The sequence below is a fragment of the Populus nigra genome, chromosome 6, assembly GCF_951802175.1.
Source record: "Populus nigra chromosome 6, ddPopNigr1.1, whole genome shotgun sequence".
NCBI lineage: Eukaryota > Viridiplantae > Streptophyta > Magnoliopsida > Malpighiales > Salicaceae > Populus > Populus nigra.
In genome coordinates, this window is record NC_084857.1 from 14,042,869 (window position 1) to 14,069,564 (window position 26,696).

At 35.1% G+C, this 26,696-nt stretch overlaps 4 protein-coding genes across 5 annotated transcripts; 1 reads left to right on the forward strand and 3 right to left on the reverse strand.

The window, feature by feature from the left end:
• Nucleotides 1-6,492: 6,492 nt before the first annotated feature.
• Nucleotides 6,493-10,643, forward strand: LOC133697391 (3-oxoacyl-[acyl-carrier-protein] reductase 4-like). The gene is made up of 11 exons (XM_062119893.1): nucleotides 6,493-6,862; nucleotides 6,957-7,099; nucleotides 7,200-7,253; nucleotides 7,829-7,909; nucleotides 7,991-8,036; nucleotides 8,115-8,209; nucleotides 8,297-8,329; nucleotides 8,789-8,923; nucleotides 9,017-9,110; nucleotides 9,509-9,591; nucleotides 10,131-10,643. Exons 1-11 carry the CDS (start codon nucleotides 6,685-6,687, stop codon nucleotides 10,161-10,163), a joined length of 975 nt encoding a protein of 324 aa, XP_061975877.1. The 5' UTR covers nucleotides 6,493-6,684; the 3' UTR covers nucleotides 10,164-10,643.
• Nucleotides 10,644-11,351: 708 nt separating this feature from the next.
• On the reverse strand, nucleotides 11,352-17,092 carry LOC133697390 (uncharacterized). Of its 2 annotated transcripts, XM_062119891.1 has the most exons (16): nucleotides 16,918-17,092; nucleotides 16,757-16,832; nucleotides 16,498-16,629; nucleotides 16,025-16,385; nucleotides 15,836-15,931; nucleotides 15,408-15,487; nucleotides 14,929-15,004; nucleotides 14,672-14,848; nucleotides 14,022-14,126; nucleotides 13,835-13,930; nucleotides 13,662-13,754; nucleotides 13,485-13,523; nucleotides 13,278-13,319; nucleotides 12,268-12,398; nucleotides 12,031-12,157; nucleotides 11,352-11,861 (listed from the first exon to the last, which is right to left on the reverse strand). In XM_062119891.1, the coding sequence occupies exons 1-16, from the start codon at nucleotides 16,991-16,993 to the stop codon at nucleotides 11,712-11,714; spliced, it is 1,857 nt and encodes a 618-aa protein (XP_061975875.1). In that variant the 5' UTR covers nucleotides 16,994-17,092; the 3' UTR covers nucleotides 11,352-11,711. The 2 variants fall into 2 exon arrangements, with proteins under 2 accessions (XP_061975875.1, XP_061975876.1); XM_062119892.1 differs by lacking the exon at nucleotides 16,918-17,092 and having other exon boundaries at nucleotides 16,498-16,645; nucleotides 16,757-16,819.
• A 573-nt stretch (nucleotides 17,093-17,665) lies between these two features.
• LOC133695942 (lysine histidine transporter 1) lies at nucleotides 17,666-20,154 on the reverse strand. The gene is made up of 7 exons (XM_062117922.1): nucleotides 19,782-20,154; nucleotides 19,285-19,668; nucleotides 18,779-19,172; nucleotides 18,561-18,666; nucleotides 18,350-18,441; nucleotides 18,070-18,138; nucleotides 17,666-17,998 (listed from the first exon to the last, which is right to left on the reverse strand). The coding sequence occupies exons 1-7, from the start codon at nucleotides 19,955-19,957 to the stop codon at nucleotides 17,900-17,902; spliced, it is 1,320 nt and encodes a 439-aa protein (XP_061973906.1). The 5' UTR covers nucleotides 19,958-20,154; the 3' UTR covers nucleotides 17,666-17,899.
• A 1,674-nt stretch (nucleotides 20,155-21,828) lies between these two features.
• LOC133696416 (uncharacterized) lies at nucleotides 21,829-25,384 on the reverse strand. Its single transcript, XM_062118605.1, has 2 exons — nucleotides 24,115-25,384; nucleotides 21,829-23,163 (listed from the first exon to the last, which is right to left on the reverse strand). Exons 1-2 carry the CDS (start codon nucleotides 24,820-24,822, stop codon nucleotides 21,946-21,948), a joined length of 1,926 nt encoding a protein of 641 aa, XP_061974589.1. The 5' UTR covers nucleotides 24,823-25,384; the 3' UTR covers nucleotides 21,829-21,945.
• Nucleotides 25,385-26,696: the final 1,312 nt, after the last annotated feature.

Below are 26,696 nucleotides of genomic sequence, written 5' to 3' on the forward strand. Positions count from 1 at the left end.
ATTTGTCTTGATTGCAATTATTTTTCCTTAAGACAGTATAATACGAGAATTCTTATTTCTTAACATACGATTTATTAATTTTAAATTTTTAAGTATGAAATACGATCCTAGTGGTCACGTGCTTTGATAGGCTTTTTAAGTCCTTCAGTCTTACGTATTCCTGTTACCATGATTTTATATATATATATATATATATATATATATATTAATTAATTAGAGAATTTTCGTATCTGCTTAGTGCTTACCTTTTATTGCAGGAGTATTGTTGTACTTACAAGCTAATTAACCTGTTCTTTTTTGGGACCAGGAAAATTACTTTCTAACAACATTAATGTGTGAGCCCAACATCTGACGATTGAAACTATTTAATGGGACAGATATTTAGCACATATTTTGGGCTGAACTATTTTTCTTATTAAATTTTAAATTTCTTTAAATTAACTTTTTACTAGAATATTTTTAATGTATTAATGTTAAAAATAAATTTTAAAAAAAATAAAATAAAATAAAAATATTATTTTAATATATTTTAAAAAGTAATTTAAATCAAGAGCTATGTTATGTTTTGAAACTCTTTTTGGAGGAATTACGGTATTTTTTTTATTATTATAACTGACTAGAAAAGTATTTATATTTCTTTTTCAAATAATATTAAACCATTTTTATATATATACATAGAGAGATATTTTTTATTTAATTATAAAGGATATTAGATTAATTGTTTTAAAAACAATACTAGGACACTCTTTTCTAGCAATTCGGTATATATTTAAAAAAAAAGATTAAAAATGTTGAAAATCATCTATCGATCAGTCTTGTCGTTTGCACAAGTGTTCATGTGTCAGGTAGCTTGCAGTGTAATAAATAATAACTACAAATACGTGGCATTACAGCAATTAAGCTGGGGCAGGTGATAGGGAAAACTTAAAATGCCTGGACAATAATGATAACAATTCTTTATTAATTTTAATTTTGAAGTCAGTGTTTAAAAATATTCATTAATTTTCTCGAATATAATAAATTAATAATAGATCAATACGTGAGATATTTCCATGAATTCGCTGGAAGTGATAACTCACCTACTTAAAAATATTATTTATCATAGATTCCATAATATAGTTTTAAAATAAGAGATTTAAAATATCTAATAAGTATTTCAGTAGTAAGAATTTAAAATTAAAAAATTTGTTTCTTAATCTCATTTTCAAGTCCTGTATTTATTAATATTAATAACCACTTAAAATTTATTTAGTAGTTAATTTCAAAATTTATGGATTAATCTAGATATATATATAAACTAATTCAATATTTCTAATAAATAAAAAATAAAAAATAAGAGGACTACCATTCACACTCCACGCTCGATCTGCGAAGGTCTAAGAAAACTCTCATTCCATGTCCGGCCAGATAACAACTTTTTATCCAAGGAGTTAGCGCCAAACATTTACTTGTTTGATTTTGATGTAGAAATGGTGATTTATAAAATTTTAAATTAATTTTTTTTATTATTTTGATGTATTGGTATTAAAAATAAATTTTAAAAAAAATAATAATAATTTTATATATTTTCAAATAAAAAAAGAAGAAGCAATCACCGAATCATAATTAGGTGGTACTGTTTGATTGAGATTTATTAAATTGCTGCTGTTGTGATTGTTAATCCATCAATTTGGATGAAGATCACGCTTGGTTTCAAGTCAACATCAGACTTCTAGGCCCATGATAAGCTCATTTTTCGTTCTTTCTGTAAGTTGACCCATCAGCTAACACCATGCTTTCATGGATTGATCATCGGGAAAGTCAAACAATAACTCTTAAGGGCAACGTAAAATACAAAAAAAAAAAAAAAAAAAGGGGGGGGGAATTTGTGAAGGGCTACGTTTGGACCTAAAAATCATTTAGCTAGAAGCTACAAAAAGGTCGAGACTTGAGACCTTGGTAACTGGCAGTACAACCCAGACCGCAGTTTTAACTTTTGACACCCTTTTTCAGGGGTTGCTTTTGCATTATTAAACTCGAGGGTGGTCGGAAGTCAACAGGTCCTAGATTCGAGCTGTGAAGATAAACTCAGATAGATTCCAGAAATGTATATTTAAAATAAAAAAAAAGAGTTGAAACTATTTGTTTTGAAGAAAAAAAATCAAATAAAGTTTTACTCCGAATATTCCATTTAGGTATAATCATTAGCTAATTGCTTCTAACCGAATAGGTTTCTTTTAATAGAATGAAAAAAAAGGAACATGGGTAGGTAATTTATATTTTTCACGTTTATATAATAATTTTAATGTTTGAAACTTTAAATCAAAGGGCTTATATTATAAGACTTATCTCATTTTATTAATTATTAGAATTTTTGATGAGATTAACTCTCTATCTAGTTTTAAACTAGATTTGTTGCAAATCTTTTTTTATATAAACAAAATATTAGCATAAAAAAATCAAAAAAGAAAATGATTTAAGCCTAACTAGGTTATCAAATAACTCAACACTAACCTAATAGAAAGTAAATCGTACGGAGAAGCAAAACTCCAAAATAAACAGCTTAAAAAAAAACATGTAAATTCAAACGAATCTTCTAAACTTCGTCTAACATTTAAAATCGGCAACTCGTTAAATCATGGACTCGTGTTCAATGAAAAAATTAACTTTAAACCAATTTAATTTTGAAGTATATAATCATTGAAAAAATATTAATAAAAAAACTTGTAAACACCAAAATAATAAAAATAAAAAGAGTGAATAAAATTTGAGATAAAAAATCCAAGGAGGGTGAAATTTGAAAAATAAAAATGATCTTATACAAGATATATAGAAATTAAAAGAATGAGTATCAAATTTAAAAGATTAAAAAAATCACAGGGAATAAAATTAAAAAAACATATGTAATTTGATAGATTGTTTATAGATTAAAAAATTGTAGAGGGCTAACCTAATAGAATAAGATAGCAAAACAAAACAAAAAACCCAAAAAAATAATAGAAGATATGAAAACATTAGCTTAAAAAATAAAAATAAAATCAAACAAACCCGAGCAAAATTTCTAAATCTAATCTAATCTCTAAAATTTACAACCAATGAAATCCTTAACTCGAATTCAATCAAGAAGCTCAATTATCAACAAATTTAATATTGAAGGATAAATTTAATTTTAGAGGATGAGATCAATGAAAAAATATTATTAAAAATATATATATAAAAAGAGCAAATAAGAAAATGGAAATAAAATCTGATAGAAATAAAGATCTAAGGATAATGAAATTTTAAAAAATAAATAAAAAAGAACACAAGCAAAATAGATAGTAATTAAAAGAACGAAAATCAAATTTGAAAGATAAAAAAATAACAGGGGTGAATTTGAAAGAAAATTGTAATTTCATGGATCATTAAAGGATTAAAAAATTAAAAGAAGTGAAACCGGAAAATAATGGTAGGCAAATCATAAAAAAATAACAAAACAAAAAGATAAAAAAAATATAAAAAATCAATTTTAAAAAAATAAATAAACTCGGACGAACCTTGATAAATTCAAAGCTTTTTTTTATAAAATTATATTTGATATACGATCATTACAATAATACCCTAAACAACCTCTAAATCTATAACAAAACTAAAGTAAAATAACTAAAAACACTCTACAAGCGAGTTGTATTACTTTTATTTTTGATTTTTGATTTTTAAAATATCAAAGTAATTGTATTATTCTGAAAAAATAAAAAGATAAAAACATTCAAAGTCAAAAGTTTTAGAATTATTTATTTCAAGGCTAGATTTATAATTGCATTCTACATTAATGACACGTGTAATATATTAAACACATTTATACCATACCGAAAAGACAATATAACCTCTAAAACTTACATCATTGTATTTTTTTTCAAAGACAAATTAATAATTATACTATCATAATAAATAAATAAAACATGTCTCGGGTTATTGTAACTTTATCAGCGGACTTAGTTTTTTTTCTAATAAAACCTAGCCAGCTCGGATACCATGTCGGTAAGTTATCAGGTTGGACCGATTCGGCGTTTTATAATAGCTGCTCCGCTAGAAATAACGCCATGAGATACAAATGACGGTCAATTTACTTGTGCAGGGCTCGTTAAAAACACGTGACGCTGTTTTTAACAACTGAGAAGGTGATAAAAGGGACTGGACAAGAGTCAAGAGACCAAGCAGGTCATTTAACCGACCATAGCATCTCCCTTACAAATCTCCCAGCCTCCTGGAGACTCTTGCAGAGTCTCCCTTCCTTCCTTCCTTTTTTTCTTTCTGTTTTTTTTAAAAAAAACTTACAAATCTTACAAATTATTGCAAAATATTATCAATTTTTAAAGATCTTCGAAAGCCTGCCTTTTCAGAGTTTTATTGTTTGGTCTGAACTTGAGTTAGGACATATTTAATATTACAGTTCAATTATTTTTAATATTTTTTAATCGTCATGTGTTAAAATTAAAAATAAAATTTAAAAAATAAAAAATATATTATTTTAATATATTTACAAGCAAAAAATACCTTAACAATCAATTTCTACCACATTCCTAAACATACCCTTACTCGATATTTTTTTTACTCGAGATATAAATATTTAATTCTTTTTACTTGGTTTCTTTTTTTATTTCAGATTTCTTTTTTTTTTCTTAAACCTACAATCAGCAAGAAAAAAAAAGATGCTAGAGATTAGTTTCTGCTCTTCTTCATGTTTTTTTATTTCTGGTGAGAAATTTCCACTCATAATGTTCCTGGTGAGATTAGTTCCCTTTCTTTTTTCAATCGTTGATCGGCTTAGATATAACTTCTTGGGTGTGCAAAACAAAAGATATATGTTCTTGTTTTTCTCCGGGAAGAAACACGTGTTTCCCGTGATTTCACGGGGACATATATAGGGTGCATACGTGGATTTAGAAAAAATAAATAAACAAACCTACCTTTCCTTTTAAATAGATAATTACAAATGGATTTCGATTCTAGTATTCATATTTTTAACCTTGACGTTTAAAATCCACTTATAATCAAATATCTGATATTCTATCATATTATATTTAAAAACACTATATTACTATATATCATCACGCACGTGTGAGAACCAAATATATTTTTTTTCACGTCGAAAATCATGATTGCAAAAAATTTGTCGATTTGGTCACTTGCACAGGACATATGGGTTTCACAAACATGCACGTAAAATTGTCATGCAGAAATGGCTTGAAATGGTCATGGGCTCTTCAAAATAGCTTGCAGAGTGATATTTTGGGTATAAATAAGAACTACATATAAAAGGATGGTGCTAAATCTCACTGCAAAAATATCAGAGATAATTAAAAAAAACTCTCATATAATCTGATATTGATTTCATTTTTTCTCTGTATTTTTATAATTAAATTATACTTTTCATCCTATAATTTACATGTTTAATAATTGTTTATATTTTCATAATGTATTTTATTTGATTTTTTTACTTGATTTAGAATATAAAGTGTAATCTATGAAAGTATATAAAATTTATTTGTAAACTTTGTTTTAAAACAATTTAGATAAGTTTGTTTTATTTGCAAGATGTATTTATATAAAAAAAATATTTGTCGAGTGCTAATTAAATTAGCCTTTAAAATAAACAAAACAAATTATAAAAAAAATTGAGGTAAAACACTGGTACGTGACTATCTCCTAGCTCTTAAAAAAGATAAGCTTTTTCTTTCATTATTTATTATATATATATATATATATATATATATTTATTTATTTTTAATAAAAAAATTCATAATATCATAGAACGTCCACATAACACCAACACTTTATTAGTTTTTGGGCCCTACAATCCGGCCTGAACCTTTGGGTAGGCTCAGAAGGATCAACAACAATAGCTGCTAACTTGGGACTATATTTCACATAACACGGTTGTGTCGTGCCAGCCCATGTACTATAAGAGCTTAGCCCAACCTGAAGTGTCGTACACCTCCTCAAGAAATAAAAGAAAACGATGCCGTCTAGGCGTCGTTCATACCAAGGCAAAGTGGGTGGGAATTAGTTTGCGCGGTTGAACCAAACTTTCCCGTCCATCAATTGTCAAAAAAGATCTCGAACTATTCGCAATTTACCACCTTGCCATCTCAAGCCACTGCCAGCTCAGTTTGTCAATGGCAACCCAGAATGCAAAGACTGGCTTCCTGGGAATCAATGAACAAATGATATCAAACGTTTGAAACTATTGTTGGTTTTTAAAATATTATTCGATTAAAAATATATTAAAATAAAATATATTTTTTAATTTATTTTAGATACTAATACATTAAAATAATTTAAAATTAAAACAAAAAAAATTAAAAAATATTATTTTTACGTTCAAGCAATTCTTTTGAAAAAATTTATTTTAAATTAATTTTTTAGTGTTTTTATACTTTTTTTATATATGAATATAAAAATAAATTCTAAAAAATAAAAAATTTTATTTTAATATATATTTTTAAACGAAAAGTAATAACAGTACCAAAATCAACTTGGAGTGTATCGCCACTAATAACAGTTCCGGAGCTAACAAAGCGAAGCACCAGCTACAAACAACCAATCAATTTTCTTTTCCTATATAAAGCAAAGCAAATCGTCGTGGTTTCTCTGGCTATCTTCTTCCCTTCCTCCTCCTCCTCCTCATCCTCCTCTATTCTAAGGAGACACTTTGTACCTCTCATGGCTGCTGCTGCTACCCTTGCCGGATCCAATGTCGTCGCCTACAGATCCGCCGCTCATTTCCCCATCTCCGCTGATACAAGAATCGCTCACTTTCGCCCTTTCTCTCCAGTTTCCGCTGGAGTCGGACATCGCATTTCTCTCCAGTGTAGATCGAGGAGCTCATTTGCTTCTTCTGGTATCTATTTTAATTTCTAATTAGAGTGATTATTTACTTACATCGGGGATTATTCATCAGTGATTGATTGATTGATTGATTGGCGCACGCGCAGGTGTAAGAGCTCAGGTTGCGACTTCTGAAAAAGCGAGCGCAGAGGCGGTACAGAAGGTGCAATCACCGGTAGTGGTAGTGACTGGAGCCTCTAGAGGTATTGGCAAAGCAATTGCTCTGTCTTTGGGAAAAGCAGGTTGCAAGGTTAGTAAAATTCCACTATCGAACTCATAGAATAGTATTTTTATTTTTTTATTTCTGGAAAATGGTGAATTAGAGATATTTTCTTTTTCTGATATTGCAGGTCTTGGTTAATTATGCTAGGTCTTCAAAGGAAGCTGAGGAAGTTTCCAAAGAGGTAGGTGAATCCCTGATTTTTATAATTTTAATGCCAAGGTGTCCTTCAGCTTTGCATTTTTGTGTCTCACGGTTCAAGATTTTAGTGGCTAGCTGACCATCAATAATTTTCTGGCCATCACCGAAATGCTGGTTTGATTAGCACGAGACGGTCCAATTGAAAGAAATAGAAGGTGCCGATCAATTATTTTCCACCAAGTGTTAAAATGACGTACTTTCAAGGGCTCAAGATGTGAATTAGCTCCTTTGTAGCCTGATGCGGTCGGGAAATAATAAAGTCGCCGCTTTATTTCTTTTGCCGCGCTGCCCAATGTTTACCCTTTTGTTGTCTGGCCTATTCTCGATAACCTTTTTGAAATGGAAGTAAATAATGACTAAAATGGAAATTGGTAGAGATGGTGATGTTTGGTTTAACAGCTTCATCAAGTTTCATTCAAAATATTTTTTCTCAAACCTGGAAATTTCAGTTTACTTGCTGTATATGTGGTTGTTTCTTCTGTTTACTGGAAATGGAATTGTTACTAATTCACAGTGCATGATTAAAACCACCGTTGGGTTTATTTGATAATTTTGTAGATTGAGGCTTATGGTGGTCAGGCCCTCACTTTTGGGGGTGATGTTTCAAAAGAGGCTGATGTGGAATCAATGATGAAAACTGTGAGTGGATGTTCCTTCTGTTGGTTGAATTTAATTGCAAACAATATTTATGCTTCTGCTAATGATTTGTCACATTTGTAGGCTGTTGATGCATGGGGAACCGTTGATATACTGATAAATAATGCAGGTTAGTAATAACTCCTATCTTTCCTCATCACTTTCTGTTTTCCTTTTAGTGCTCGTAATGCATATACCTTGATTTCAGGAATTACACGGGATACATTGCTGATGAGAATGAAGAAATCTCAGTGGCAGGATGTTATTGATCTGAATCTCACTGGTGTATTCCTTTGTACACAGGTGTGTGCATTGAGATCCAATAATTTGATCTATCTGACATCAACTTATGATTATCTTAATCAAACTAAGATAGTGTGCTCTGTGCAGGCAGCAGCCAAAATTATGATGAAAAAGAGAAAGGTAAGATCCCTTGCCCATCTTCAAGTCATTGGCCTCCCTTGTTCTTGGCTAATTAGGCCAGTGATAGATTTGTGCCTTTAAACCCCCAATTTGTTACAGTTTTGAGCCCCTTGCAAGTTTAAATTTCTTTTGTTCATCATGCACTTCTCTTATACATAATCTTCTTTAACAGTGTCAGATTGTTGTTAAGAAGTTATCATAGTCTGAAAACTATTTCTTTATATTGAAACCTGTACTGACAGCCTGGAATCATATCTCAAAGTTCAAATAACTTCGAGACTTGTCACCACGAGTGTTTCCAATGGGTGTACACTGACTTGTCCAAGACTGAGGAAACTTTCAGCTGATTCAACTTTTTTGTTGCTAATACCACTGTATCTATAATTTGCAGAAATTGAATGATAAACAGAATGGGGGCATAATATAAGTTCTATTAAGTGAAATTTCTAATTTGTGCAGGGAAGGATTATTAACATAGCATCAGTTGTTGGTTTGGTTGGCAATGTCGGGCAAGCCAACTATAGTGCTGCAAAGGCAGGAGTTATTGGCCTGACAAAGAGTGTTGCAAAGGAATATGCAAGCAGAAACATTAATGTGAGTTTTCAGGAGTTTTATCTTTTGTTAAAATTGTTCTGCACTTTTTAAGTTTTTGCATGGAATCAGATCTAATTAAAGACTATTTTCCAGGTAAATGCTGTGGCCCCAGGATTCATTGCATCTGATATGACTGCCAAGCTTGGAGATGATATTGAAAAGAAAATCTTGGAAACCATCCCTTTGGGTGAGTATTTTTTTTTTTAAAATTTTTTAATTTTTTTTCAAATTTCACATTGCAGTTGGCCTTTTAAGTTTCTGCTGCAAAGTTTTCGAGGCAACGAATTTTTCAAAGGGTTTGAGAAGTATTCATGCGAAACTCATCTGAAAGCCCTCATCATTTTTTGCTTTTGGAAATGTGCTAATATTGCTAGCTTGCGTAGTTCATCAAATCTTTGTTTGTTTGTTGTAGTATATGTGAATATTTCTCTAGCTCTATGCTTCTATTGAATGCGAGTCCTTGTCAGTTTGATCTCCATATTTAACTGATCCAGTCATCTGAATTTGAACAAGTTGAAAAATTTTTCACGAGCATCTCATAGAATTATGTTCAGATGATGGTCATAACAGTTGATATATGTTCAGGACGTTATGGCCAACCAGAAGAGGTTGCAGGACTAGTGGAATTCCTGGCTCTTAATCCCGCCTCCAGTTACATCACTGGACAGGTTCTAAATCTATTCTATTTTGATTTTCCATGTTTTGTAAGTTTTAACTGGTGAAATTATAGCCCAAACCTGCTCTTCTAAATTATTTTCTTTTGGTTGCTTCTTGTCATGGCATGGCTTGCCTAGGCACTGTTTTGATTCTCCCTTTGCTTGGTCCAAGCCAACCCCTTGCATGCTTTAAATTTGCCTGCGGGCTTCATTACCTGGCTATCCCTTAAGGAGCCATAACCTTGTGGTGCAATCCATAGGCTAAACAGATTTAGCTAAGAAGTCTCACAGGGAGACAAATTCTAGTGGTTTGATCAATTGATGCCCTGGTTTTACCAGATCCATTGCATAACATGCATTGCCTTCGGTTTACTTTGCCACTTAATTGCTATGCTCTGCCATGGCAGGGAACTGCATGTAATGAGGTCCATTGGCTAAAGCCAAGTGTTAAATGGAGCCCCTTGGTTGCTTTGGCATCCCAGCTAATGAATGCTGAACCCAGCCCCCGTTCTGTTTTCATGGTTGCTAAGTTAGATATTATTGTTTTGCAGGTGTTCACTATTGATGGAGGAATGGTAATGTAAGTGACGTGCCATGTCTGGTTAAACCTCGTGATTCAAAGTTCATGCTGGTGCTCTTGGAACTGCATGTCAAGTCAGGGTTTTGGCCAGCTTGGGCAAGACAGTTTTTAGCATAACATTAAGGTGTAATAAATGACCACCCAGCACAAGTTTTGATAGAAGCATTTCTGAAACGGTAGAAGAGAGGTGCAGCTGTTTTTCTAGGCTTTGGTTGGCATATGGAAAAGTAATTAATTGCTGTGTGGTATTAGTAAGAAAATGGTGTTTATCTAAAATCGCTTCTTATCAGGACGAGCTTCTGCATGATTCTTTTCTATTTCAGAAAAATGAACGCATCTTTGATGTCGTTCTGTTTTGTAATTGGCGGGCTATAATCTGGAAGGAAAAAGGAAAAAGAAAAAAGCCTCCTTCACCTCCATAGATTCAAAGAATTCTGAACCTTTTTTTTGAGCAGTAAGAGAGTTCTGAAGCTTGTTTCAATCATTCATAGGTGTATCAATCTCTGTCCTTTATGTGATAACATGAGCCTCAAAAAGCATCAATCTTGTGTTAATTTCCTGCAGTCAGGTGAAATGGATACTCCACTTCTCCGGAGTCCAACCCTACCCATACTCTTTCTTTTGTTTCTCTCCACGTATTTTTTAGCTTATTTTGTTATTCTTCGAAACTGGGAACCAAAACAGCGAAAAGAAGCTTCGAGCTGCTTCACGTCTCTTGCTCATCATGGCAGTCCTGCGGTTATTATGGCTGTCCGTGCAGTACTGCTACACAGCCAAACCTCACTTACCTTTGCCTCACCAAACTCCGCTTTCGATAACATAATGCTTGAGCCCAGCATGGCTTTAGTTCTTGGTGGACCTCCTTCACTACATGGTATTCTTCCCTAATGACACTCTCTTCATGCTTCACCATGTAGCAACAACACTATGTGTCTGTCGCTTGTTATGGAGCACATGGACTTCCTCTGCTTCTCACATTGTCCAAGTTACTAGTGCTTGTCTGAATGTCTGGAGCATTGGCAGTATCCTGAAAGCCGGTGCTCGGTGTTCCGTACATTTGTTTGTTTGTTTGTTCAATCAATGAAATGATTTTGTTTTACAGAGATGAAGCAGTTAATACTTCTGTGATCTATATCTTGGACAAAATTATACTTGAAAACTGAACTCTCATTTTAAATGACTTTGCAGTAGCTTCTTCTGTAAGAGCAAATTGGTAACTGCATAGAACATTGAAAGGAAGTGAGTGAATACAATATTGTATCTATACCAAATCACTTGTACAGCTGATATACTGTTCGATTGTTACGAGAGAGCAAGACGATTACGGTGGTCATCACTGGCACTAATGCAGCATCAGGAGGACTGAAAGTCTGAGATCCTTCCAAATCACTCAACCTATGCATTTAGTTTTAACTTCTATTACAATGTTGATCCAACAAATTGAAACTTAGCTGTGTTAGACCTTCAATTCTGATATTGTGCACCAGCTGCTGAGCCATTTCGAGGAACATTCAAGTTTGGTACGTTACTTAAAAGAGTTTGGGTCCAGGATTTATATGCCTATAATTGAAGCATTCATCTTGTCAGGACTCCCTTGGTATTTAAGCTCTGCAAAAGTGCCACCTCCCTCTCCCTTTGCCAGTCTTCCTGGGTTTATGCAAATGCACTTCCTTTGCTCTTCCCCTTCACCAAGGGTCAACACCTGTGCCAGAGAGCAAACACTTGAAGGGTTTGAAGAATTGAACCCATCATCCTTCACTAGTGGGCTACATTTTGAGCCTATCTGCACATCTTTTTTTCTATTTTCTATTTTTTTTTTTTGAAATCAGGACTGGAACCAAAAAGATTCAGGTACTTGGTGCTATGTTTACCTTTATAAAGTACTTCATATCTGAAGGCAGGATGAGAATATCTGGAATTGAGGTAATGTGAAGAGCTTCTGGAGCAAGTGAAAAGTCCAATGGAACGTCTTCAGCTGGCGGATATAGAGGATAAAAGCTGCTTTCATTTATTTAAAAATTAACAAGTCAGGTACTCTAGACCTCCGATCTCTTGAACCAACAAAAATATCAAGTGGAGGAGTTTTCAATAAGAATTTTCAAACGTACCTGCGCTGACTGATAATATGGTTTGCAAGTCTACTCATTCGATCACTGGGTATTCCATCTGTTGGATTTCGTGACATCTCCTCTCCGCTTATCTGTTTTAGAATGTCCACTGTGCAGCAGCCTACTTTGACCTGAAACTAAAACTATTAAACAGAATACATGCATTGCACACTCTGATGCAGATTCATGTTTATGAAAAAAAATAAGGATCGATAGCACCTCTGAAATTTGAAGTTGTGGGATGCTTGGATACTAGACCTAAGTGGCATGTGATCTTGAAAAAAATCAAGACAAGAAGATTTTCAATTTTCAATAATGGATCCTGGGAAATTTCAGGATCTTTACTGACCACCCAGTTGCTTAACATGCTCTAGAGAAACGAGGCTTGGGCTTGGTCCAAGCTAGAATTCTAGTAAATTCAACTACTATGGTAGAACATTCTATTGACATGCACAAAATATATAAATTTGTCGTCTATGGAACCTAAACCTAGACTGAACCTGAAAGGGGTTCAAAAAATTTGAGCTTCCTTTATAATTATAATCCTTTAGGGTTGCTTAATAGGATGGAAAACTCATGTCCTGAATGTTATAATTTTCCCTAGGTTCTCAACCTCTTGGTTTGCTACCCGAGCAGATAGCCAGAAATTCTGAGCTCTAATTACTGATCCAAAACAATGAACATTTGCCCATAAAAACCGTACTTGGTGAATCATCCAAATGGTGAGCAATCAATATTTGAATACGATTAAGGTCTACAATAACCTTGTTATAAAGATTAACCTAGCACATTTGAATAACAAAAGTAATATAGCTTGTATTGAACACCAGACAGTTCAAAGTTGATTGTCCAACAGGAACTTCTAAAAAATACAGGTGAGATAAATAGTTTTTGAAAAATGGAAATTCTAAATCAATTTTCCATCAGCGAAAACCAAAAAATCATTGTTGAGAGTTTCAAGCAAGAAGAATTGAAAATTTGAGTGTAAAAAAGTAGGCATCATTTTTTACCTGATTTGCTTCAAAAATTCCTGGATTTGTGAGACCGGTTATCTGGCAAAAGGACAGAAAATAATATAAAATGTATGATCTGCATGGGGTGGTAAAATCTACTGCAAATACCTTCTTTGTTTGTTTGTTCTTTTTTTTTTTTTTTATCAAACAAGCAGCGTCTTTCTAGTTACAACACGAATGACTCGAATCATATATATCATGTACCTGATGTTCGAGATTGGGGAGATGAATATCAAAAGCAGGCTGCACAACCACAGCTAAATCTCAGTAACAAATATACACATCTATAGGTAAAAACAATAGACACAAGACATGCACGCGTGTGCCTACTATGATTAAGTAAAGGAATTATTTTAGGACTCAATATATCACTATCATGACCTGTGGGAAAACAAAATCATGCTGAGCATCCCGTATAGATGGAACAAGAATCACACGCACATTAGAGCCAGCATATTCCACATGGTCTTGCAACTGAAAGAATAAACAGCTAAATGATTATAAAATAATGAAGTTGCTTCCATGAAACAATTCACAACGTTTTGATTAGTTACCCTTCTCAGAATTTCCTGACAAAACAACTCATCAAAGCTCCTGTCTACAGCCCCTTTCTTAACCTCTGGATGTTCAGAATCGATGAATGGTCCCATCTAAGAAAAACTGCCAATAAGTCTACGACATGATATTCCCTGAGCCCATAACCCGAGCATGACAATGCATTCAAAAATAGTAAAATCATACCAGTACAAGTAATTGTGGTAACTTTCTGCCTGCATATGCTAGCAGCTCTGTCAGAGGCTCAAAGAATAAGTTGTCTGTTGTGGTGAAAGGGCCCGAAGCAATAAGCTGTTAGATACAAACAGATTATTTCCTATAGGATCGAAATATTGCAGGAATACAAGAGAGCAAACATGATTGCTCAATTTGTTATGATTTCACATGTGACTTATGAATGAAAACTTTGGCAGAAAAGTGAATTATTGTCTTAAGTGGCGAGGTTTGTGCTTTTATTGTACAAGTATGCAAGTTTTATCCGCTTCAAGCAGCAATTTAAAACCTCCTGCCTTCTCAGCTTTGCAGTAGTTTCTCTACAGTTAACAAATGAAATGCACACGCTGCTGCTGATACTTTTTAAATCTATCCCATCCGAAAGCCTTTAATCCATTAGCTTCTACAAGTGCATCATTGATCCTGAACATTTTAAACTATTTTAATTCCATATTTTCAGTTAAATGCTCTACTATTGGACTCTTCCAATGTTTGCACCCCAAATCATCTGTCCCTTCCACTCAGCAACAGCTATGAAACATGGTGTGTATGGCTTATGATCAAGCACAAGAAACAGTGTTATTCTAATATCCTCAATTGAAGCGGAAGACAAAGCTACATACAGCTGATATCTCTTTTTGTACACAAGAAGAATCGGTTGACTCAACCACCAGATCCAAAGCTTGCTTCTTTGTAGGATGCTGATTCACAGCAACAGTGGCAGATAAAGGAACTGAGTCCACCAGTTTAGACGCAATCAAACAATGTCCACTAGGATTTTGACCTTCAATACCTACAATCTGCAGAAACGCAACCTTGTGGGCTAAGCTTGATTTAGGGATATATGGATCAAAGATCAATAATCTTATTTATAGTTTACCTGTCCTGGAAAAATGGAGAACTGGCTCAAGTTATGCAATTCTAAACGAACACTGCAGCCTCCAGAATGCTCAACACTGTTGCATAGATATGGCACACATAATCAGGACTAGCATTCAACAGTCTCTTCCCCGTGACCATCATTCATATGACAAAAAATATCCAAGAACACCCTGATTGTCAGATCTACAATGAATCTAGGAACTGGGCAATCTAGGCCCTGTTTTAGCCTGGACACAACCCTTTGGGGGCAAACTTGGCCAAGACAGTTATTTTTATCACATTGCCTCGTACACAGGCTTCTTCCAAAATGAGACCAGATTTTTAGACCATGAACTGACATCATTTCTGTTCTCCTTAAATATACCAGCACATAAATCTACTTCATCATGGATGTCCTATTGTGCATGTCGCATCATTTCCCTTACAAGTTGATTGATGCAAATGAATAGCATAAAGGAAAATCATGTGACTTCTTACCTGCTTTGCAACATGATGGATTTCTCATTTAAACGCCCTTCTCCATCACAACAGATCATTCCGACAGCAAATATATTTCTCTGAAACAATAGTTCTAATCAGATGCATGGATGAACAGCTTTATGGCAGTGTAAAAGTTTACAAAAAGCATGCTGGAGAATTTAGAAAGCAATTAATTCATCAAAGGCAAACTAAAAAATTATCTTCTTTTTTTTTCACAAGAAAAAAAAAAAAGCAAATAACAGGAGTATAGGGAGAATTTTGGATACAAGATATCTAACACAATTGATATGTTAGGGTCCCCATACAGTTATTTACATCTAACAGAGATAAGCACATGGCCATGGTATTTCATGCTGGCATGATTGCAGTTATCAGAATGCTAACGAGAAGATAAATATCATGAAAGCAGACAACAGCCAAGTTACCTGTGAAGCAACTGTTGGGTCCATTGGTTCCTCATACAGCCCAGAAGCAAAGAGTGCAGTTGCATGCTTTCTAATGCGATTTTCAAGTGCATTAAACTACATGGTAGGAAAATTATGTTAGTGAAATACAGAAAAATTGGAGGTACGAAGAACCACTTTATAGTTTATGCAATAAGAAGTATCATATACCCTATCTTCAATCTTGTCATACATGAACCTGCAACCAGGTTCTGGCCCCAATCTATGGACCATCAAAGAACACCTCTTGCAGGGTTGAGCCCTCCTAATAATTTCATCCTCAAGATTCCCATGGTCATGCTCACCATCATTGTTATCCACCACAGGAAGGCTATTGATGTTGAATTTGACCACAAACTTATCAGTCCGCCGTCCAAAGGGTGTCACAAGTTTTGATGGTTTACCAGAAGAATAACCATTTCCATACGATTTGGGTGTTGAATTGAATGAATCTGAGTTGAGTTTTAAAGATTTGTCTGTTGGGGTCCCGGGAACTTCTTCTTTCATATCTTCTTCATCGTAATTCAAGATCCTAGACAGCATGATACATTTCAATCAAATTTAACAGACCAAACATTTTCAATCCAGCATAGAAACAAATTAACAAGCAAAACAGAGAAAGAGTAGTCAAATAAACAGCTCACATGTCCACATCTTTGCTTGAATAGATGTACAAGTCGGGTTCCTCTTTAACAACAGCTTCTTTCTGTTCATTCTGCAGGTGCAACAAAAACCCATCCATTTCAGCATTTCGAACCGTCGATTCATCAAGTAGCCTGCACCAAAGTTAAGCTTGAAAGGCAATAATTTTGTTCTTTTTTACGGTGAAAACTATATAAAAATAAATAAATAACCATGAAAATAATAAGGAAAAAAGAAACCTAGACGGAGAATAAAACTCACCTATTGAGATAGTAAACCTCCCAGCTCGAGACGAGGTCTGATGGCTTCAGATTGTAATTTATACAGAAAGTAAGACCTAATAATTAAAGCAGATTAGGATCTGAACAGAACTATTGGCATTGCAAGAAAATTAAGGGACAAAAGTGCAAAGCAGGGCTTACATTTCTTGAGGACTTCTTCTTCATCGTCTAGAGAGAACCCGCTCTTCTTAAATTCTTCTTTGATTTCCTCTTCCATCAAGCAACCTCTCTCCCCCTCTCAGATTCTCTCTCTTAGGGTTTCGTTCTCTCCCCCTCTCAGATTCTCTCTCTCCCTTTGAGCAAAATGGCGGGAAAATAATGTTGTTCGGTAGATAAAATAGCGGTCTTCGCGGGTTTTTAATTTATACTCCCCTCTCCTTTACATTTATTTCGAAAATGCCCTGAAAGAAGTCCGGTCCAATGGGCCCTATTCAGCCCGTTTGCCTGGCAAATTGTTATTTATACCCCTCTTTCTATGTATATGTGTGTGTGTGGAGGCATTATTCAATACATTTTCATATAATAAAATAAAATAAAATAAATACATCCTTGATAAATAATTAATTAATTAATTATTAAAGCATTGGATTCCATGTTTTTTTTAATTAATTTTTCCATGTTTGTTTTTAGTTTTATAGAACAACAATTTTCTTGATTTGAGGATAATATTTCCTATTTAAAGGTGTACTATTTATATTTTTATTAATTATATCTTTCATCTTTTATTTCTTGCCATTTATTTCCCTTCTTTATCACTACTATTCCTCTTTAGCAAAATGTGGGTATATATTGTTACATAACATACCAAGATTGATTAGTAAATTTCCTGAAGAAAGAAGGAAAAAATCCTTTCCAAACTAAATTAAATTTCATGCATGCCCCCATGAAAGTTATCAACGATGGAGAAGTTGTTATTGTTGTTTACACAGAGAAACCTTAACATAAAACAAACCAGTTCCCCAAGCGTTGTATAAACAGGAGGACACAGCATCAACTCTACAACTGTTAAATATTAAATTTGAGTTTCCTGCTAAGTGCAAAGGCCATAACCAGCAACTCAATCAACACCCTACCCTGTCTTTACAGTACTTGGTCTGCCCTTGTCTCGCATTTGGTGTGATGCTCACGAGAAGAACTCGTAGTCTTTGGCTGTAAGGATGATATGTCTTAGGGCACCAATGGGTGACAATATCATCAGCAAAATTCCAAGCACAATGCAGACCTGAAATATATTTTTGAATTATTCAGCTCATTCAAGCCTCAAAATTAATAAACAATGTCAAGCTTACGCACCCAATTTGCTATCCAAGAGAAGCTGAACTTCTTCGGTTTATAGATGGCAAGCCACATGATGCAAGGGAGCTGTAAAGAGTTGATTTTTTTGTCAGTAATGATAGCATAAATATGAAGCAGGTATGTGGTGAAAGATATATATATATATATATATATATATATGTATATATATATATATATACATATATATATGTATATATATATATATATATATATATATATGTATATATATATATATATATATATATATATATATACTGGGTTAGTAATGAGTTCTTACAAAGTATGTTGTTGGGGCAAAAGCAAATCCTCCGAAGAACGAAAGCAGGCCACCGAAGAATGGAATACATATACCAACAATCATTGTGAACCCTGCAGCAAACAATATTCAAAGAAGAGATTGAGCGCCCAAAGCTGCAGGTGCCAACTTGCAGAGGCGTTTAGAATAGGTAGCTGAAAGAAAAATAGAGTGGCCTGGAAGCTGCACTTACCAACATATACCGTGCGAGTAACAAAGCGAAGCATGAAAGAAGGAGAAAAATGGAGTTTCTTCACCAATGCAGTTTCCAACATGTCGAACACTGCCATAGCATATATCTGCAGATTGAAACATACATCATGAGTCAATATACATGTATGTGTGCATGCAGTAGGCGCTGGAATCGACTGAAACTGAATTAACCAAGGAAAAAGAAGAAGTAAAACGCACCTGATAGCTTCCAATAACATGAATGACAACAAACATGTTAGCAGTTGCAATAAGCCAAGCTGGTTTCTCGAGTGAGATAAGAATGTTGTCTTCCACGCTGTTTCCAAAAAACCAGTATCCAATCAAGGCAACTGGAAAGTAGCAGATGGCGACGACAACATATGCAAGGAAGGCTCCTCTCCACATGGGTTTCTTGGAAGGCTTCTCTGGTGTAGAGGGAATTGTTGCTTGGATCTCCAAGATCACATTGTGACCGGCATATGCAAAAGCTATATCACCCAAGGCAGAGAAAAAGTCAAAGACAGCTCCGGTTTTAGTGCTCGCTTTATAGCTGTAGTCGACATCAGGCTGAACACCCTTATTAAGCGTGGCTCCCCAGGCAATTGTGGAGTAACTGCATGATGCAATCACCGCCATATCCGTATAAAAAAGAGGGTCTTGGATTATATACCTATATAGATTAAACTGATCAAATAGTGAGGCGAATTGAGTAGCTAGGTGCGTACCTCAAGGACATGACTGCTGCAGCCAGAGAGATAACACTAATGGAGTTGAGATTGGGAAGATGAGCCAGAACAAACTGAAGCGAAGCGAAAATCATGATGAAGTACGTTAGCCTGATGTCTTTGCAGTCGGAGCAAACCAAATCATGAAACTTCTTCAATGATTTTCCTCCGGTAACCATATATACTATGTTTACTCCAACTTGCACAACTAGTTGCTGGGGCACAACAATCCAGAGACCCAGCTTCTCTCCAAACGCATGTTGCCCTAGCTCATGGTATCTATCAAATCGCTTACCAGGAACCATCTCATGCATTTCAACCATTTGCCATAGAGTATATAACGTGATCACCCATGATAAAAAAAGTATGGCAACACCTGGTCCCCTAAAATTTCATGGATGCAGAACAAAGAATTAATTAGTAGTTAAGCTCATGCATATATTGATCTATGTATATATAATAAAGTTAAGATTAAGCATATATTTATAGATACATACCATCCAAGTTGAGCCATGGCATAGGGGAGACTAAGAACACCAGCACCAACCATGGCAGTGACATTGTGGAAGGTTGAGTACCACCATTTGGCATTCCTCGAGGAAGTGACCGGAAGCCAATCATTTATGGCCTTTTCTCTTGCTGCTTTATCGTCCTGTGACTCGTTGGATGACATAATTGCAATCAAGCTAGTTTACGTAACACAACAGAAAGTCACAGAAACGTTTGGCTGATTCAAGCAATCTTAGCCTCCCGGAATATCCTTCTCCTCGAGCCACAGGAAACTCCAATAAAATGGTCGCCTCCAAATACAATTTATAATGAAGATACGCGAGAGAATATCGGTGGAGGATTCTGTAATTAGCAGACGATCCTTAGACCAAAGATGGTAAATTGGCAATTGGTGGTTCAGGATACTATTTCTCTCCTGGCTAAATTTTGAATCTTCCTTACCCGGAGGAAGGGGGATTTCTCTTATAAAAGCAACAAGATATCCTTATCTTGTTTGATGTTTATATCAAGAAGAGGGGCTTCATTAGTCTATTTATGCATATTTAAAGATTGCATATTGAATATGTAATCTTGGTAGCCACTAGTTGATCGTTGATTCCTCCAAAAAAAAAAAGACTATAATTAGATCATTAAGTTGGATACATGCAAATATAAGAGGAATCTAATTTTCTTTATTTTTTATTGATCTGCTAACACTTCTGAGCTTCAAACAATAAGGTGGATACAAAGAAATACTCAATTATTTGATCAAGAAATACTATTTCTCTTTCTAGCCAAATTTTGAATCTTGTTGACCTGTCTGTTGAGGAAGGACAGGGGATTTCTCCTATAAAATCACAAAAATACCCTTATCTTGTTCGATATTTATATCAAGAGGAGGGGCTTCATTAGTCAATTTGTGCATATTTAAAGATTGCACGTTGAATTTGTAATCCTGATAGCCGCTAGTTGATCGTTAATTCCTCGAAAAAAACATGCTATAATTAGATCATTAAGCAGGAAACATACAGATATAGGAAGGAAAGTCTAATTTTTCTTTATATTTTATTAATCTGCTAACACTTCCGAGCTCCAGACAGTGGGGTGGATACAAAGAAATACTCAATTATTTGACCAAGAAATACTATTTCTCTTCCTGGCCAAATTTTGAATCTTGTTGACCTGTCCGTTGAGGAAGGACAGGGGATTTCTTCTATAAAATCATAAAAATACCCTTATCTTGTTCGATATTTATATCAAGAGGAGGGGCTTCATTAGTTAATTTGCGCATATTTAAAGATTGCACATTGAATTTGTAATCCTGATAGTCCCTAGTTGATCGTTAATTCCTCCAAAAAAATAGGTTATAATTAGATCATTAAGTTGGAAACATGTAGATATAGAAGGAAGAGTCTATTTTTTTTTTATTTATTTATTGATCTACTAACATTTATGAGCTCCAGTCGGTGGATTGGATACAATAAAATACTCAATTATTTGACCAAGAAATGGGTTAGTTACAAAATCTTGTCAAGAAATCATAAGGTCCATAAGGGTATTCTGCTATATAGAAATGGTGCTTTCTATATTTGATGCAGACGGTGCCTTCGATTGGGGATGAACACATTACAGACCTGATTTTATTGAATCATCAGTTACATGTGCAGCAGAACAAGAAGAATATAGTTAAAGTCGTAGGATACTAACCATGGATCTAATAGCCATATTGTCGTCTTGCTTCTCAACTAGTCATCGACAATATGAATGTTTCCATCAACTTCGACATCAGCTTTTGATATCTGTTGGGTAATTAAGAATATAGTCAAAATAGCAGTGTTTCATTTTGCGGTACACCCATGTTTTTTAAAAAATTTAATTTTTTTTAATTTAATTTTTTATGATGTTTTTAAATTGTTTTAATATGTTAATATTAAAAATAAATTTTAAAATTAAAAAAATTATTTTATTATATTTTCAAATAAAAAACACTTTTAAAAAAAAATTTATCACAATCTTAAATTAACACGCTATGTCATCAAAAAAGCTCTATCGGTATACAAAGACCAAAATGAATTAAGAAAATTAATATGTGGAAAGAACACTTTGGATTCCAAAACAAAAGATTCTACTATGAGGATCCTGCCAAAACTCACAAGTCTTTTTACAATCAATTCAGGCTACTAAAGGAGTGGCATGCTTGTAGCTCTGATTCGTCCCTGAATCTTCCACTGCTAGCCCTTGAGCAATAAAGCAAAAATACTGGTTCATCGACTTCTTGTTGAAGGATGCTTGTTTATGCTTCGATGGCTGATTTGAGAAAGAGGTTCCTGCAATATCAATATCCTTTTCTTTATCCAATGAAACGGGCGAGGACAGGGATGACCCTGAAAATGAACTTGAAGGCGATCTATCTGAAACAGCTAAATGTGTATTTGCTTGAATAGCTCCATGCATTAACCCCGTGGTAAATTTCTTTCCAGTTGATGGACTTGGAAGACCGCTCCTTCCAGAAATTGTTCTCTTGTTGGTTGAGAGGGAAAACAGTTTTGAGTATCTCTGCCGGAGAGGAATTGGACGGTCTTCCAAGGTTTGGCATAAATTAAATGAGTTTACAGAGTCATCATCTTCTAACTCCATCACAGCAGCTTTTTTCTCTTTCATCCTGGGCAACTGAAGGAGAGACCTCAGACGCCTTGCAGCATTATTTACAGAACCTGATTTTTTGTTTTCCGACGACTTACCCGTGTCAATATCACTTGGGCCACTCGAGCATGAATTGCCACCAACACTTCTGTGATCGCAACTGGCATCAGATGCGTTCTCAATACCAGTGTACAAGAACACCTCTGCATCTGGAATTCTAAAGGAAGTGCCAGGACTCTTTCCTATACCATGCCCTTTCAGATGGGAAACAATAGCTTTTCTGGCTATGTTATCCTGACGATAAGAGATCCCTCCACCTGAAATCAGCTGCTTGATTAGAATTTCAGAAGATGCTGATCTTGGCCGTTGCTTGAGGAGATCTAGTGGAGTCATGGCGTCCATGTCGCTAATATTAAGTTGATTGATGGTATGAAGGGCTGTTCTTCCATCGTTGTTCTTGACATTGGTGACGTCTTTGATATTCACAATCTTACCACTCATTAACTGAGTGAAGAGCTCAATCTGCCTATCCACTCTTCGAAAACCAGGGGTCTGAAAGCCTGACACTGCCATATGGAGAAAAGTATCTCCATGGTTGTTTGTAAAGGAGGCGAGTGAGGGAGATGCAAGTATCAAAATCTCTGCCACAGCCAAGTAACCCCTGTAAGCAGCCACGTGTAATGCCGTATTCCCTTGATAATCTTTGGAGGCAATGATATCAAAGGATGTAATAAGATCCTTAACTACCTGCACGAACAGGATAAATTTTTCTGTAAGTGTAGTTTTTCTTAGGTCTAAGGGATATCACCATGAAGAACAAAGTGGATTCATCCCTGCATCAGCACAGAAAAAAAAAAACGAAGGGATATTAAGAACAAAATGGACTCGAAATGAGCATGCCATCAGAAAGGCTCTAGATAAAACTTCCCCAATCATGAGTAGATAGGAGTAATCCTGACATGTGATAGCCAGTCCATCAAGCAGAAGTAAGAGAGAACTCTATAATTCTGTTGGCCATTTCTTTCAAAAGCAAAACGAGTAAACTCTTATGGCAAGAACCGGCCTTGCTGAGAGAGGAGGTGAATCTGAGAATCTAAAGTGAGAGGGACTTGCCAATGTACACATTGAAGGGCTAACAGCAATACGAGTCGTCTCCCAGAAAAGGCTACTGCCCATTTGACAAGTCAGGGTTCTCCATTTGAACAAGGCTCGTATAATAAGAACTACTGCTAAAATTGGCATCTGAACAACCAGAACCCAAATGACACTATGAAAAATATACGTTTCATATGATCGGTGGAGAAAGGCACCTTCAACTCATATGCATAACCAGACCTGTACGTTAAAATAATGTAAAATGATAGGTGGAGAAATTCACCTAAAGCCAATGAAAGATGTGGACTACTGACACAAGGGAGGAAAATAAACCAGGAGCAATCAACTAGTCTAATCTGAAGCATCACAAACAGCCCCCTTTTTCAAAAAGGGGAGATCAATCTTTCTCTATCAGTCATGTAATATTGGATTACTGTCCTTTCTACAGCTCATTAACCTGATGCATTTGAGCATGTACTCAGAAGAGAGGAAAGGAATGACAACAATGCACTAGCAAACTAAAATAACAGGAAAACTTCTGATAATAGTGCAAGAATGAATATGTGAAGCTACTGATAAAGCATAAAACAGAATAGTCCTCACCTCGACCTGCCCCCTCCCTGCGGCAGCATGTAAGATGGTCGACCCTTGAGCATCTCTATAAACAAAAACATCCGAGCAATCCCCTAGAAGCTCCTTCAAAATCTCCAAATTCCCACCTCTAGCTGCAGCATGGACAGCTCTATTCATAATCTCCCACTTAAATTCGGAATGACTCTCACTCTGCTGCCCCTCTAACTCTCCTCCAGAGCCAAGGCCACATCGTGGTGAAATAGAGAAATCAAGCAAGAGCCTGAAAACCTCAGAATTCCTGCTCCTGGCCGCGGCATAAAATATGTCAGTGACACCATATTCTCCTTCTCCAAAAACAAGAAGAGGGTTTCTCTCCAACAATTCCTTGACAAAGGTCCCATCACCAGCTGAAGCAGCAGTGTACAAAAGCCAACCACCATGTCCAGCTCTAATGAGAGTGTTGTGACCTCCTTTTGTTTCACATTCTAGCAGGAGCTGTCTGGCTACATGAGAACGACATTTAGCAACACCATCGAACTGCTCCTCGTCGTCCCAAACAGTTTCAAGCCGACGAATCCGACGAAGGGAAGTGAGTTTGATGAGGAGATTGGTGTCAAGGTAAATAAGCTCTCTCACCAAGTCATAGTAGCCATTAGCAGCTGCGAAATCAATGGGTGACGCATACCACCACTGATCTCCAGTGCTTTCCCACCTAAGAGGGAAGTATAAGGGTGGCATTGTTGCCTATATTCAATAATAAAAACCAGCAACTATAAGCAGAGTTTTTAATCAAGCGCAGAGAATTCAAGAATCCAGCAGCAAGTTGTGAAATGGGAGGAAAAGTGGCAGGAGGGAAAGGCCATTAGCCAGTAATGATTACTAGTTTCACCTTTTAAAGTGAAATCAATTCTTTTTATGTGAGAATATTTTCAGGAAAGTTGCAAGGATAAGGAATCTTGGAATTCAGGAATAAAAATCAGATCACATAGCAAGACAGCTTGTGGGAGTTAAACGAAGCACGGTGGAAAGAACAGATAACTATCTGAAACCCACAAACAACCCTCCAATAGGTAGCTAGAGAGCCAGGAGGGAACAGGACCCAGGAGAAAAAAACGAGGCAAAGAAAAAAATTGTCGCTCCAACGGGGCTATACCAAACCTTCAACTGTTTGGGTATGGAAATAAATATAGAGTTTGTGAAAAAATTATTTTCAAATGTTTATTTGTTTCATAAAAATATAAAGTGTTTCTCTCTATTTCTATGATGGGATCAATATTCTTTAGTTCTTTATTCATCTACAAGCTACCACTTAATTTTTAGCTTTTCTGGAGATGTATTTCTTTCTCGTGGTGGAGAAAAGGAGTGTTCAATGTTCATTAATTCCATCTGTCCCTAGAAAGGGAAATCTCAACAACAGGATTCGGTTATTTCATTTCAAGGAAAAGAGTAGCAGACGGGTCTAGTCTCTACACTAATTCACACAGCATTGATCATATATTTGCTTTCTTGTATCGAATTCTCTGAAGGCTATTCTACATACTCCCCTTCTACATTCTGATCTTCCATTTTAGACACCAGTGTGCTCTGTGCAGGGATCTTCACAGATGTCCGAAGGCCACCAACTCGTCAGAACTTGCATCAGTGGACAGAGCACAAAAGGGACATTAACTAGTGGCTTGAATCTGCCGTTGAAGTAACTGAAAGTTTGCTAGGCCCATGCATCTACCTCCACTAATAAAGAACCTGCACCTAACTGCTCAGGCAAGCCATCGGGCAATCAATTTTTTACTTTTTCTTTAGGAGTCGAACCCATGATTATGTCGCAAGTTTTCTCCTTTGATTCTTGTTTAGTATTGATCCAACTAAAGACTAACTACTTGAGTTGTTGCCAGGAAAGTCACTTGTCGATTCAGTTGTCTTCAATTAAAGTGCTTTAAAATTAATTATTTGTTGATTTTTTTTCAAAGCAAGTTCATACATATCAATAATGATTACTAGTTAAGTAAGATTAGTTAGTGTCAAAGAACCATCTCAACCCAAAAGCTTAAACTATTATGTGAGATTCTAGAATATGATTTGTATTATTCTCTAACACACCCCCTCAAGTGAAAGCTCTTTGGACTTGAAACTTACACAGGCCCACATTACCTTGTGCTTAATTTTTATCAAATAAATAGGGATGGTGAGATTCGAACTCGTGACCACTTGGTCATCAAGGCTCTGATACCATGTCAAAGAACCATCTCAACCCAAAAGCTTAAGTTATTAGGTGAAATTCTAGGATATGATTTGTATTATTCTCTAACAGTTAGTGGTGAGATAAAGCATGTAAAATAACTAATTTAATCTAATAATTTAAGTTGTTAGGTAAAAATTTAAAATATAATTTATATTATTCTTTAACACTTCCCCTCAAGTGAAAGCTTTTTGGGTTTGAAACTTACACTACTATGTGCTTAATTTTTATCAAATAAATAAAAATAGTGAGACTCGAACTCGTGATTGCTTGGTCATTAAAGCTATGATATCATGTTAAAAGAACCAATTCAACCAAAAAACTTAAGTTATTAGATGAAATCCAAGATATGATTCTATTATTCTCTAATAATGCA